Raw genomic sequence first — 15,824 nt, forward strand, 5'->3', positions numbered from 1 at the left:
ATTAATTCTGCAATTTGACAAATTGATTTTACAGTTCACCTGGCAGGAACAATGTGCAATAAATGCTGCAACATTTATTGAAAGTATAGAATGATTTGGAACCACCCTAATTAACAGTTAAGATTAAAACAAACAGAAATAGAGAGCTAGACTAATGGAATAAAATAAAAACTCTGGACCCATAGTTTTGTTTATACTGGAACTCGACAATAGATGCAATTTCAAATGCATAGGAAGATCATAGACAATTTGAGAAAAAAATAAAGTGGGCATATCACCTCATAACATGCTAGCAATCTAAGTGGAATAAAGAAGTAACCTTTAAAAACATTGTATAACTCCCAGAAGAAAATATAGAAGAGTATTTTTTTTTTTTATTGCATTTTAGGTTTTGGGGTACATGTGAAAAACATGCAAGGTTGTTGCATAGGTGCATACGTGGCAGTATGATTTGCTGCCTCCCTCCCCTTCACCTATATCTGGCATTTCTCCCCATGCTATCCCTCCCCAACTCCCCACCCCCCCCGCTATCCCCCCCTCCCCCGCAACAGACCCCCGTGTATAGTGCTCCCCTCCCTGTGTCCATGTGTTCTCCTTGTTCAACACCCGCCTATGAGTGAGAACATGTGGTGTTTGATTTTGTGTTCTTGTGTCAGTTTGCTGAGAATGATGTTTTCCAGGTTCATCCATGTCCCTACGAAGGATGTGAACTCCTCGTTTTTAATGGCTGCATAATATTCCATGGTGTATATGTGCCACATTTTTCCTGTCCAGTCTATCATCGATGGGCATTTGGGCTGGTTCCAGGTCTTTGCTATTGTAAACTGTGCTGCAATGAACATTCGTGTGCATGTGTCCTTATAGTAGAACGATTTATAATCCTTTGGATATATGCCCAGTAATGGGATTGCTGGGTCAAATGGAATTTCTATTTCTAGGTCCTTGAGGAATCGCCACACTGTTTTCCACAGTGGTTGAACTAATTTACACTCCCACCAACAGTGTAAAAGTGTTCCTATTTCTCCACATCCTCTCCAGCATCTGTTTTCTCCAGATTTTTTAATGATCGCCATTCTAACTGGCGTGAGATGGTATCTCAATGTAGTTTTGATTTGCATTTCTCTAATGACCAGTGATGATGAGCATTTTTTCATATGTTTGTTGGCCTCATGTATGTCATAGAAGAGTATTTTTATAATCTTGTGGTACAGAAGGTCTTCTAAACCAAGCATATTAAGAACCATAAGTGAAAAGACTAACAGATGTGACTACGAAAATATTACAAACTTCTGTAATGGCAAAATAAGTGAGGTTAAAAAGAGTCCACAGACTGGCAGAAAATGATTGTTATTTATATAGCAGACAGAGAAGTAATATCTGTAATATAAAGATTATTTTTAAATAAATAGACACAAATCAGTGGACAAATGAGCAAAGGAAATCAGTCAATTTAAAGAAAAGAAATCAAAATAGCATATAAATTTATAATTTAGTAATGATAATCTTTAGTGATCAAGAAAAGGCAAATTAAAATAAAAAACCAAGATACCATTTTTTGGCCTATTATGTGGCAAAATTTAAAAAGACTTTAAAAAAGAATAACAAACATAGGTAACATTTGCTGAACACATATGCTATGTTCCGAAAGTTTTAAACATTATTTAAACCTCATAAAAGCTCAGTGCTGTAGGTATTATTATTCCTATGATATGGGTAATAAATCAAGATAGGGAAAGGTTAAGGTGCTCAAGGTTACACAGGTAATGAGTGACAGAGAGATGATTTGAATTTAGGTAGCCTGGTGGCTGAGACTGTGTTTGTGATTACTAATTTTACTTCTTTTCAGTTTCCTCATCTTAAAAAAAAATTAGGCAGAGGGTGTGGAGATTATATCTACCCTGCCTTCCTTAAAGTGTTTCTGTGAAGAACACAGGACATCCTAATGAGCTGATGAGGGTGATGCTATGGTCCAGATTCTCTTCCATAGGGACACATAGACTGGAGCATCTGAAGCACTATGGTTACTGAGCCTCTTTGCTGGAATGAAAGTGAACTATTATAATAGCTCCTTTAAGGAATGTTGTGGGTGGATTGTCTGATGCTTCACTCGGACACATCAAGGATCTGACCTCCTGTGGATATGGTCCAAATGGATCCAGCTGTCTGCTATGCACTGAGTCATATCTTACTGAAATTTTACTTCTTGGCAAGTGTGGCGCCTTCATGGTTTACCAAGTGATGTATCATTTGGCAAGATCTGACTCAGCTTTCACATGTACTTTTATTCTTATATTTAACTTTTTTTTCTGAGATGGAGTCTCCCTCTATCACTCAGGTTGGAGTATAATGACATGATCTCAGCTCACTGCAACCTCCACCTCCCAGATTCAAGTGATTTCCTGCCTCAGCCTCCTGAGTAGCTGGGATTACAGGTGCATGCCACCACGCCTACCTAATTTTTGTATTTTTAGTAGAGACGGGATTTTGCCATGTTGGCCAGGCTGGTCTCAAATGCCTGACCTCAGGTGATCCACATGCCTCAGCCTGCCAAAATGCTGCGATTATAGGTGTGAGCCACCATGCCAGGCCATTTAAATTCTTTAAAGTGTTGATTCTTCTTTCCACTGATCTTTAGTTCTTCTGGATTGTAGATAGCAATAGAGGAAGAAATTAACTATAGACCAAATATCTCATGAGGGTGCAGTGGAGGTAATCAAAGACCCAAGTACTTCTCAAGACACCCAACACAACTACTTTGTGTATATGTGTTACACACAGCTACTGTCAGGGAATGAGTAGGATCTTCTCACCCTCCATCCTCAAATGTCCATATAATTCATTTTTCCTTCTTCTATCTCTTTTTCTGTCTTATTCTTTAATTTTTATTCTCTTTCTTTCTCTTCTAGTGACACCCATGGCTAAAGAATTTGCTGAATCCATCTGACATGAATTTTGTACTTTTAAGGCAAAATATTAAATGTTGTGGAGGAGTAGTGCTGATACAACTTTCTAAAGAAATTGCTATTTTTGCAAGGAAGTATAGGACTAGCTGATGTTTGACTACTGTTTGTTGAGGTTTAAAATCTATATACCATCCAATTTGGAATCATTCTAAGTCCTAAGTAGAGTAACTTAAAATAGCAAAACCTGATACTGAAAAAATTTCACTGTAGTGAAAATATCTATAGAGAAAAGAAAAGCTGTATCAGGGAAAAAGTACCATAGAAACCACTGTTTCAGAGTTTATTAGAGAAAAAGAAGCAGATATATAATGAACAAATAATTATTTTCTTATAATTTTAATGTGTTTGTGTATATACGTATATATCTGTGTATATGTACATATGCACACACACCTGTATTAAATCAGGGCATTAAAACATACAAGTGGTAGAGGAGGTATGTTTTCTCGATTTTTAAAAAAACTACGTCGTCAGAAATCAGACACAAGCTCATGAAAAGAAAAGTGTTACCTCAACTCTTAGGAAAGCTAAGCATATTCATCTGGCCCACAGATCATCAGATCATCATTTTTGTAAAACAATCCTGATATCTAGAAATCTTTTTTGTTTTGTTTGAGGAAAAAGTAATTTCAAATAGTTAGAACAATTTATTTTTGTATAAAATTTTGTTTAAAATTATATAACTTATGATCCAATAGAAACATATCTTGCTTTTTAGCATATTCTCATTAAGTGGATTTTATAAAGGTACATTTTATCTGTTTTGAAAGACATTTCTCCATTTGTTTAAAATGCCCTTTAAATATCAATGAAAAGCACTTTAAATCCCTAGGATTTAGCTTGAACTGTAAATTACACAAGGAAATACCAGAAGAGGAAGCATTAACCTATGCGCTTGTGCACATCTTGTCAAAATAGTACTATGAGGTTTAACTGCAAGTGTTCTTAAATTTTAGCAAGTAATATTCACCCCGTTAAATCTCTCCTTCCTCTTTTTTTATTCCGTGCCCTCAAAACTTCACTGTAATGTTCTCCAACAGAGGTTGTGTCCAATTTGAGTAAATCCCATAACTGTGACTTTCAATAAGTTGCGTTAAAGCCCTATTCTTGAAATATTGTACCACTATCAAAGCATACTCCCGATTGGCATTAAAAGATCACTTAAGAACAGCCATAGTAGAGCCAGGTGCCTATAGCAATGACATACAGAAGCTGTTTACAAAAACCAGACTCCCTACCTGGCCTCATAGTAGAATCACCTGTGCTTAGGCATCATCTTTCCTACCCCTGGAAGAATTCTGATTCAGCTAGTCTGGAATGGGGCCCAGGAAATGATATATTTTAAAGCTTCCCAGGTGATAACAATATGCAGCTGCATGTAAAACAGCTGACTTAAGCTCTAACTTATACATGTTACAGGTCAAACAAAACAAAACAATTGAGGGTAATTGAATTTATTCCACCTACCAAATAAATGGGCCATACAGTCACATAAAAAATCTAATTAAAAAGAAAAACACTACATGACAAAGGTAGAAACTAGATAGGGGAAAGAAAACATAATTCAAATTTTTCTCTAATTGTTTTGTCTGCATTTTCATCATTTCTAAAGAATACTTTCCTAGTTGTTAGTATTTATAAATAAAAAACCTTGAACAACCTTTAAAAATCTGACTCTTCCTAGATTCTGGCTCATATGATTTGTTTTCAACTCAGTTTTGATGAGGACTAGCCAATAAGATATTTATATTACCACTGCATCCATAAAGCTAGTACTCGTGTGGTTCTACATATGGAAAGGAAGCAAAAGCTGTGGGGTGGATAAAGTACAGAGAGCAAGGAAATCTCTTAGGAGAAAAGAGCAGATGTGGGAAAGTTGAATCATGTGAATAATGAAGAGCCTTAGCAGTTCTGTGAATTGCCACGAATTCTGCCTCTAAAATCCTAACAGTCTCTTTATCCAGAGCAATCTTCAATATAGGCACCTCATGAAGCCTGGATCTTGACTTGTTTTCTGCTTTCTGTACATATGTATACTTACCCGTTGTTGCCTCTACACTCCTAGCTCTATTTCCCACCCCATTTTCCATTATTGAACTTAACCTGAGCTCAGCAAAAGTGTAGAGTGAAAGAAATGTCACTGCTTACTACCTTCTAGGCACAGCATGTCTGTTCTGCACACCACTGGAAGATCAACCTCCCTAAAATATCCCTTCTAGTATTCTCCTCCCCAAATCCTTCACGGGACTCATCACTAACTAGAAAGAAACAGAGTTCAGCCCCTTAGCCTAACGTTCAGAGCCTGCCATGACCTGGTCCTAACTCGGCTTTCCTGATTTTCTTTCAATGTGAGTCTAGAGCTATACCACGCTCAAGCCCATCAGGTCTCCTAGGCACACCAGTTACTTTTTATTTTACCTAAGTGCCTTTGTCCTTGTTTCCCATTTTCCACGACTAGAATTCCCATTATTCTTTCTATAATTTCCCTGGCTAAGCCGAATTCATGCCTATTCCATTAGGTGTTGGGTGTATGTGATTTTGTGTGTATACATGTATAAGTGCACTAGCACACATGTTCAGACATGAATAAGTATATACACACAGGGGTGAATAAACTCTGAGAGGTCAGTGTTGGCAGCACAACATCACACAAGAGACCTTTCAACATACCCCTTTCCTTTTGCGACTGCTCTGACTTCAATACTCTCTTATAAAGTTTCCAGCCTGTGCTCAACTTGGAAAAGCATATCAGAAACTCAGAAACAGGAATACTCATAAGTAACCTGTCCTTGTCAACACTGAAGATTCAGAGAAGAATGATGGGTTTTTAACCCAAAAAATATCTTGGAAAATTTTAACAGCAGATGCAATGTGAGTAGGCCTCATCTGATCAATTGAAGACCTAAATAAAACATAAAAGCTGAGTAAGAGGGAGCGCTGCCTGCATGACAGAGCAAGGACATTGGCCTTTCCTGATCTTCGGACTTGAAATATTGGCTTTTCTTGTGTCTGTAACCTGCTGGCTTCTGGACTGGAACTTATACCATTGACTTTTCTGGGTCTCAAGCCTTTGGACTTGTGCTAGAACTACACATGGACTCCCCTGAATCTCCAGCTTGCTAACTGCAAATCTTGGGACTTCTGCTTCTATAATTGCATGAGCCAACCCCTTACAATAAATCTGTTTATTTGTATTGATATGTGTAGACTTACATATTTATATGCATGTTTATATAAATTTATATTTTATTTGTTTTTGTGCATTTATAAATTTATTGCCTATATCTACATATATATTCTATGTTTTTCTAGAGAACACTGACTAATACATATACATAACTCTTTTTTTGTTCTATTATTGTTCTAGTACCTGTAAGATCAGACTACTGCTGGTGACTGTTGTGCTGTCTTTATTCAGTTATGATACTCAGCTATTCCCAAAATGCCTGACTTCTGTAAGATTCCTGGGAAAGAGAACTGGCAGAATTTAGAAATTGTAGAATGACATGGCCTAACAAGAAGTGTAGAATGTCTTTGTATGTTTAAAACAAATATGTTTAATTTTTAAGTTGTCTTATGAATTTGTAAAGTGGTCATGGCATACAATGTAGATATTCTTCAGCTTAAAAGCAGGTGATTATTCAATATTCCTGGTACCAATTATTTGTGTGGTATATTATAGAGACCTAATGAACTGTGAGTGCTGTTTCCTTCATACTTCATCTAGTGTTATGTTTCTTCCTCTCTTTTTAACCTCATTGGGAATCTGATCTTTTGAACTTATTTGCTGCATCTGGTTTCCTCAGACCAATTTGGAGAAATTTAAGTTGAAAACTCAATTTTCACGAAGTCTGCCAATCCCTGACTAATGGAGTATATTTGATCTCTGAGTGAAGCTTACAAAATCTATCTAAAGCTCTATGTTACAGTGGCACAGAAGCAATCTGACACTTGTAAGGAAAGATAGCCTTATGTTTCTATTTTAAAAGCCATATTATATTTGTCCTGATATTATGCTAATTTACATGCATCATCATAAGTGGCTTTGAGTACTAATCTTTTTTATCATAACTATGAAAATAAGGAAGTATTAGAAATTTGTACTCTGGTGTGAGGATCTGTATTTCTCTTTTGCTTCCTCCTATAATTACTCAGCTTCCTTTAAATCATTCTATACTAATTTAGGAGACCCTGCCTATGATAGGGAGTGTCTCTGTCTTACGAAAACTGCAAGAGGGCTGGGCACAGTGGCTCACCCATGTAATCCCAGAACTTTGGGAGGCTGAGGCAGGCAGATCATGAGATCAGGAGTTCAAGACCAATCTGACTAACATGGTGAAACCCTGTCTCTACTAAGAATACAAAAAAAATAAAAATAAAAATAGCCAGGTGTGGCGGTGCATGCCTGTAATCCTGCTACTCAGGAGACTGAGGCAGGAGAATCACTTGCACCTGGGAGGCAGAGGTTGCAGCGAGCCAAGATCAAGCCACTGCACTTCAGCCTGGGCGACAGAGTGAGACTCCCTCTCAAAAAAAAAAAAAGAAAAGAAAAAGAAAAGAAAAGAAAAACTACAAGAAAGTCAGAAAGAGAGTGTTCCAAATTTGCACTGCAAGCCAGTGATGGGGATGGAGTTAATTTCTAAGCCATCTTATTGCACTCTAAAAAGCACTCTACATTTGCACCTCATGGCCTCTTTCTCACCTATTTTCCTCTAGTAAAACATTTTATAATCAACACAGAAATATGATCAGTGTTATAGCTAAATGGCTAAAATTTATGCACATTTGCTTGGCATTTTTCTAAGCACTTTATATATAATTTCTGATCTAATTATTTAAACAACCTGCCTTTACAGAAGAGGAAATAGTCATAGAGTTCAATAAATTGCCTAGAGTTAAATTGTAGCAAGTGGTAGAGCCAGAATTTGTGTCCAACCATTCCAGGTCCAGAACCTTCTGCTTTAACATATAATTTGTCTCCACTCTGCTTTGTCAACACCACAAATCAGAGCTTTGGATCATTGGGTTTTAGGAAATCCTTTGCAATTCTGAGTTACTAACTTATTATAGAAAAGATCGGACTTGATGGCTTGTTTTTAAAAGGCAGAGAAAATTGAATTTCTAGGCATTATAGGTTTTTCTCTTAAAATGTCTTAAGGGTTCATATAATGGCATTTCCTGCATGATGCCAATTCAAGTCAATGCACCTGTTAAGTTTCTGTTATATAATGAGAAAAATAGACACAGACGAATTAGTATTTCGCAAGTGTGATATTCAAATGACTTTACTAACAGAATTCTTTAATAAGTTAATTCTTCCTTAAAGATCAGATAGATGCCTGCTACTCAAGTCCCTTATATCAACCTCCAGTTATTTTTGGTACTTCCTCCCTGGACCATCTACTCTTAATATCTTCTTTTCCCCATCATCAAAACTTGCTTCTCGCAAGGTTTGCCAAGCTAGTTAGTCTGTTAAGTGACTTTGGTCCCTATCACTCACAGTCTGCATCCAAACTAATTTATGTGGAAACAAACTCTTATTCTAAATGAATAACTCTATTCAGGTTGGTGGAGCAGCCCATCTAAGTCTCAATTTAAAGTTCTAAATCAGGTCAGTTTAAATATGGGACTCCCTTAACAGACATAGACCTAGCAGCCCAATTATTTTTCCATGGGGAAAAGGGTGTGTCCTCCAGGTAGGAGGTGCTATGTCCTATTCAGACACTAACAGAATTTGAGTATAAGGCAACCAAGTCATTCAGGACAATTACTTCGTATTTTTAGCAATGCCTCCGTGGTTTATCCTGTCACTATGTTCACGGTGCCTGTATTACTCTGTTCTCATACTGCTATAAAGAAATATCTGAGACTGCGTAATTTATAAAGAGATTTAATTGACTCACAGTTCTGCATGGCTGGGGAGGCCTCAGGAAACTCACAATCATAGCAGAAGGCAAAGGGAAGCAAGCTTGGACCTTCTCACATGGCAGCCGGAGAGAGAAAGAGTGTGTGAAGGGGGAAATATCAAACATTTATAAAACCATTGGATCTCATGAGAATTCCTCACTAATATGAAAAATCACAGGGGAAACCACCCCCATAGTCCTATCACTTTTCACCAGAGTCTTCCCTTCAGGCCTAGGGATTACAATTTATGATGATATTTGGGTGGAAACACAAAGCTAAACCATATCCATGCCGGTGTCTGCACATATTTCCTGTGATTTGGGCGTCTCAGCCTCTCCAAGTCACAAAATGGGTCTCCTTTAGCTGAGTCTCTGACTACATCAGTCCAAGAGTCTAGGCATAGCAAGGAAGGTGAGACTCAGAGTGAAGGGAGTATTCCTCTTTAACCATGGGGTTCTATTAATATGGCTCTCAGAATTTTCATAGAGAATCAGGCTGAATTAGAAATGCTGTACAGCGGGAAGTGGTATGATGGAAAAGTGCCCCCTGAGGGTTCGGGTCCTGCTCTTGGATTCTCAGTCTAACAAAAATGTGTCTTCTATCTTTGGGGACCCAAGTTGCTTTTCTCTGTCAAATAAAGGCTCTCAAGAATTTCCTTCTAGTTCTAAGCTGTGATGCTTCCCAGTGTTCCATTGGTCCTTTCTTTGCAGGGTGGCCTGTGCCAGACTGCTGGGACTCACTCCTGCACTACTTACTACTGGCGTGACCTGGGGCAAGTTTCTTCATGTCCCTAAGCTGTAGATGCTTTATTGGAAAAATGGCATAGCAATAGTACCTATTCCATAGAGTGACGGAGGATTAAATGAGTTAACCTATGTGCCTGGCATCTGGCAGGATGTAAGAGGATGTAAGAGGATGTAAGAGCTTTTATTAACATCACTGTTACAATCATCATAGGGTGCCAATCCTAGTTAGTTGGTAGTGCATGAATTGCGAGGAACTGTTAGGGATCTTTAGAAAAGAGGATTAGAAAGAGAATTTCTGAGATGAACATCTATATGTGCCAACACCGTTTTCCCCCATGGTACCAGATTTTGATTTCTGACTTCCATTGCAAATAGTCAGAGGCATTAGGGTATAATTACATCTAATAATTAAAAGTAAAATTTACTTCATGCTAAAGGCCCCAGCTAGAAAGATAAGCACTAAGCAGAATCCCAATGGAAGAGCAGGATAGAAGAATACTAAAATCAACAGAAATTTTAAAATTTCATTTGTATACAATGCTTTGCCAGTCCCCTGCCAGGCAGGTAGGAGATTTTATAATCCTCTGTTCCTTTATATGTTTCACTGTGTTAGTTGCAGCGTCTGGACTGAGTTATAATTGCATCTTTTCAGGGCTGTTTTCTTCTAGGACCCATATGAGAGTGGTTCTTCTCTCGCCTTCCACATGGATCCTTATGTCCTCTCCTCTCTTCATTGTTTTCATCTAGCCTCTTAACTGATCAATACACCAATGTCTAGTGAAGTTGTTGAAGGCCAATTACCTAATCATCATTGTGCTACATGAACAGAGTTGGGCTTGTAAACGTTAGTAGGGAGTGTCTTTCAGTTAATCAGATTTGTACAATTGGAATGGTGAATATTGACACAGTTACCTTGAAGAAACGAGGCATCCTGAATTGACATCAACTATGAAGAAATTTGCCGTTAAAAATCTGTATAAGTTCTTCTATATGAAAAGCTTTATAAACTAGAATGTCCTATGGAAATAAGGTATTATTGTATTATTGTAGTTGGTTCTACTACTTAACTAAGCCTAGTGATTTTTAAATCAATTGGGCATCCTAAAACAATGATTATGTTTTAATTGCTGGAGGAAAGGAAGACATCACTACATCATTGCAGGTGGGATTTTATAGAATTACAAACTAATCTGCTCACTCAGACATTCTGTCTGGCCAAATTGGTCATGTGCTAATTCTTTTTAGTTATATTATGTATGGAGCAGAGCATTGTACCTAACTGTGAAAACCAGAGGGATTTATCTTACATCCTTGTTACTATTTCCCTCTTAATATTACCAGGGACCAAACCCTACTGAATAAGAAAATTTGGAAAATGTTCTACATGTGATTAATACATATATGCATAAAACTCCACACATAAATCTATATAGGAAAAAAGCTCAGCTTATGTATCTTTAAAAGAAATCAAATTAGAACTTTCAAGATACAAGCATATTTTAGTCAAGACAATAATTTTTTACAAAAGGATATGTTTTAATTTTTGGATTGCATCAATCGAAAATATTCAATACAAAATTTTATTTTATTAAATTAAAAATTCTAAATAGTCATTAAAAATGATAACCTAGATGGGGCGCCGTGGCTCATGCCTGTAATTCCAGCACTTTGGGAGGCCAAGGCGGGCAGATCACAAGCTCAGGAATTCGAAACCAGCCTGGCCAACATAGTGAAACCCCGTCTCTACTAAAAATACAAAAAATTATCTAGGCATGGTGGCTGGAGCCTGTAGTCCCAGCTACTCAGGAGGCTGAGGCAGGAGAATCACCTGAACCCAAGAGGCAGAGGTTGCAGTGAACCAAGGTCACTCCACTGCACTCCAGCCTGGGCAACAGAGCGAGACTCTGTCTCAAACAAAGCAAAACAAAACAAAACTGATAACGTAGTTGCAGTAGATTTGATGAAATAAAATGATAAACTAGCTTTTCTGATTTAATGGGAAGCAAACATTTGTTAATAACTCTCTGGATTTTACAGGATCAGGCCAAGGAGCAGATGGACTATAGATTTCTAATACAGAATGTCACCGCAAGGGTACTGCTCCTTTTCCAGATGCTTTTCCTGGGGGCAGTTGGACTGTAAGAGCTGCACTTTGCGGGAGCCTGGTTACTGTTTCTGTGAATAAGATAAAATAGTGTTTATCCTCTGTCGATCAATACGGTCTTGTTTGAACTTATTGAGTCATTTTAGAGACACATAAGGTAATGAAAACCATTGTGTAATAGTACCCACAGTACTACTCAGCTTTCTAAAGGATGACAATATTTTAAGAGACAGTTACTGAAACAAATTTTTAACATTAACTGCCTCCATGATGAAATAAGTGTGTCCTGCATCAGGTACAATATTCTCTAAAATAAAGATATACTCTGTGTGTGTGCTTTAATACTAAAAACAGTAATTACAGACTGACTTTCTCTGAATGAATGGAATAGTACTGCTATTTGCGATTAATTGAAATTTTGTTTATGTACAGTTTTTTATTTCAACTTTATTAATATTGTTTTGACAAACAAGACCTAATAGGTACACTTGGGCAATTTTAGAAAAGTTTTCTGGAGGTCGTTACAAACAGGAAAGTGAAAAGGGAAGGGAGTTGTTGCTGAATTCTTAAATACCAGGGACTATACTTCACTCTTTTGCTTTATCATCTAATTTAACCTTCACAAAATACTGTGGGGCAGATTGTACCCCCATTTCACATTTGAGGAATCTGAGATTCAGAGGAGTCAGACAACATGCCCAAGGTCACAAACCTAGGAAGTTTTGCAATAGGCGTTCTGACTTAGCTGTGTCCAGGCAAAAAGCCTAGTGCTCTTTCTGTAATTAAAGTTTCTCAGATAGGCATAGTCCTATTTGGTAGAAGAAAACTAGACTCTAAAATCCTTTAGATTTTTCAGTTGTGATGATTTCAATCGATTCTGATTGTTATGAATGCTGGACATGGGCTATAAAAGTGATTTGGTCTTTCCCTTTCTGTATTCTGAGAAATACCAGTTTTGAGAGATGTTGATAGACGTTCCTGAAAGAAGATGTTCTGTTGTAAATGAAGCCCAGGAAGCAAAATATTGCCTACTTTCTTAGGTAGTCATGATAAATGACAATATTTGCATGTGTCATGAGTCCCCAGTCCTTGAGGGCATGATATAATGGGTACATGCTTGGGCTCTGAATCAGACCACCAGACTAGGGAGCCTGGCTCTGCCAATTGCTGAGTAGCTGAGCCTGTTAGATAACTTGTTTGTGCCTCTATTTTCCCATTTATAACCTGTTATAATAGTATCTACCCCATAGAGTTGTTCTAAGAATCACATGAGGTGATTCATGGAAAGAACTTAAAAGTAGACCGGACAATATAGTGTTTCATAGATGTCCGTTATCATTATTACTAAAAACACTCATGTTTTACTAAAAACACTCATGGGGTAACAAGACCTGCTGTAACTTTTCTAACACCATTTCCTCAACTTACTTGACAATGGGGTCACTTTTCTTTTGAGCCACATTTATTAACGTCCACTAAATATAATGTTGATATTTGAAATGACACAAAATCACCTTGGTATTAGTGCAGTAGAAAATAACAGCTAAGTTTTTACAGTGTTTTAATATCCATTATGTCGTTTTATAGTGTTTGCCCACAACAATATTTCTTTTCCTTGCCACCTGTCTTCCTTTTTCCCTTAAAATGGATAAATAGTAAAACGAAACAGTAAAATGTTAAGAGTTATATAAAATGGGCAGAGTAAATGTTATTCCAGAAAATGTGAACCTTGTAAGTCATTTGGCTCTCTCTCTGTATTGAGCAGGGCAAAACCTTACTGCTTTGACAAGTAAGTGATATCACTGTCATTTCCAGACCTATGTTCCATTGCATGCTCTGTAACACGTTATAAAGGAAGTTTCAGAGCAGACCAACACATTTTTTTCTTGATCCTAAATTATAACTAGAGCTGAATTTACCAAAATATACTCTACAAAACACTAATCCTGCACAATGCACAAATAATGCTGTATTCGTCATCTTGTTGGAAATATACAATACGCATCTGAAAAGTCCTATAGTAAATAACCTTGTTTAGTTGGAATCCATTCTTCTTGGAAATTACATTGATAATCATGACAAAAAGTCAGAGTTTAGGAAGTTTCCGGCAGAAGTGGGATATTTCTGGTAAATACCCAGATTGATTACTTTCTTGAGATAAAATGCCATTATATTCTGGTTGTGAATAATCTTTTCGGCGTAAACAAAAAAAAATGTGAAAATATATCCACCTCAGCTCAGTTACCCAAACTGTGGAAACAATCCAATAATTAGCCATTCCAAGGTTGAGATTTAACACACTATAAGCCAGTCATTTTCCATAATATTTTTTTGCCAGAATCAAAAGTGAAGAATTTACCCATTCCTCTGGTTAGCAAGATAATGGCAGGAGAAATAGCAAGAATTTACTAAGATATTTTTTATGGTGGTAGTAGATAATTAAACATATGAAGTCTGAAGTATGATAGGAATTATGACCAACACACAGAACTCAAAATCTGCCAGGGATGTTTGCTAATTGCATTTTTGTTTCTCAGATTCCTAGGATCAGGACAGGCACTCAACCACAACTCTCCCTGCCATCTGGTTAGAGCTAAATAAACTTCTCAGAACATTGGTTCCACTCTTGAACCCTCAGAAATTTATTAAATCCTGGTAGCTGTCTCATTTTGAGATTATATGATAATTCCAATATATTCTTTTTTTTTCCAATTGTTTCATTAGTCTAAAAACAAGCTAGATAATTCCTCGAATTAGGCTAGATAGCAGAAGAGAGTAAAAGCTGTTTTCACTGAATTCCCACTGATACAACAAAGCACAGTTTCACAGAGCTGAAATAGAAAAAAGGAAAACACATGGATCATACCTGAGTAATTTCAGAGATCCCCACCCGGAAAAGGTTTCCTTGATTATGGCGAATTCAACGTGTCACTCGGGTTATGCTCTAATCATCATATCAAACTCCAAAGGTTCAGTGGCTTTAGGTTTCGTTTACAATTCCTGGGAGTTAAACTTTAACTCACCCTGTCTCTTGCATCCATGCAGCCCTTTGACCAGATAACTGGGTCACTACAGCCCAGATATAATTTATGAAAACTATCTTTGTTATTTGTTTACAAAATTAAAATAAATGTTGTAAAAATATTGGGGTAAATATTATTTTGAAGCTATTTCATTGACTTATATGATATATTTAAAAGGTAAAATTCGCTGCAATTGGATACGTAAGCTTTTCTTTATGTTAGTTCCTTTGTTTTTTGCTATGCCAAAATGATATTATGCCTAAGGTAATTTATGAGAATATTTCTTTGTTTTACACTTTTTATATCACTGTATTACAGGGAGTAAAGTGTAGAGTTTTAGGTCAAGTACATAGATAAATGCTGGCCTACAAACAGAAAATACACAAAGCACTTACATAACAAAATAGACAGATTTGGGGCCAGATCAGGTTGGGGAAAGCATACTTCTTTGTATACAAGCTGCTCATTTAGATTGTAAGAGGGGTTTACTTGTGAGAAACATAATAATCAGCTATATACTGGGATTGTATGATAACTGATGCTATTGTTCATTGCCTGAAATCTCAGTGGTAATTGAGTTTCTTGAAAAATAGATAAATGGTGTTTTCAAAAATACAAACTCTATACTCTGAGTTCTCTGGTAAGAGCTCTACTCTACAGAATAAATCCCTAAGGGTAATAAAGCCCACTTAAAGAAAAGGAAAAAGAACCAAAACTTTTCTAATTTTGAGTAAATTTTGATTTAAGGGCTTGGAAACTACACGCTCCCAAACTAGAATTAGAGGATTCCTTGGCTTCAGTTCTAGTAAGAGGAGTCAAATTTTCTAGGAACCAACCATTAAGAGAGCATTTTTGTCTATAGAAAAGCACAGAACAAGCAATACTTCTATAATAGAGACTCAAAGGAAGATCCAACAATTAAGCACATCTATGAGTACGTAAGAGAAGAGATAAAAGACACTGTTGGAATGCTAGTTCTGCCTGCAGTTTTTAGTTCTCAAACATGAAATGATTTACCATTTTCCCATAGCAATGCATGACAGGGTTTAGCAAAAACACCCCAGGAACAATTGTTTTACCC

General features: G+C 36.9%; 1 protein-coding gene across 4 annotated transcripts in view; it reads right to left on the reverse strand.

Annotated features, from left to right (window-relative positions):
- A1CF (APOBEC1 complementation factor) overlaps nucleotides 1-14,676 on the reverse strand; it is an 83,441-nt gene extending 68,765 nt beyond the window's left edge. For 2 of the 4 annotated variants that reach the window (XM_012467586.2, XM_012467585.2), the window contains exon 1: nucleotides 14,587-14,676. Coding sequence is in view for 1 of the 4 variants with exons in the window: in XM_064374137.1 (XP_064230207.1) it covers nucleotides 8,867-8,908 (42 nt within the window). In the remaining 3 variants the exon portion in view is untranslated. Of the gene's footprint in view, nucleotides 1-8,866; nucleotides 8,924-14,586 lie in introns of those variants that run through there. The other 2 variants (XM_064374138.1, XM_064374137.1) reach the window with 2 other exon arrangements.
- Nucleotides 14,677-15,824: the final 1,148 nt, after the last annotated feature.

The sequence above is a fragment of the Aotus nancymaae genome, unplaced genomic scaffold, assembly GCF_030222135.1.
Source record: "Aotus nancymaae isolate 86718 unplaced genomic scaffold, 86718_ANA_hifiasm-v0.15.2.pri h1tg000010l, whole genome shotgun sequence".
In the NCBI taxonomy this organism is placed as follows: Eukaryota; Metazoa; Chordata; class Mammalia; order Primates; family Aotidae; genus Aotus; species Aotus nancymaae.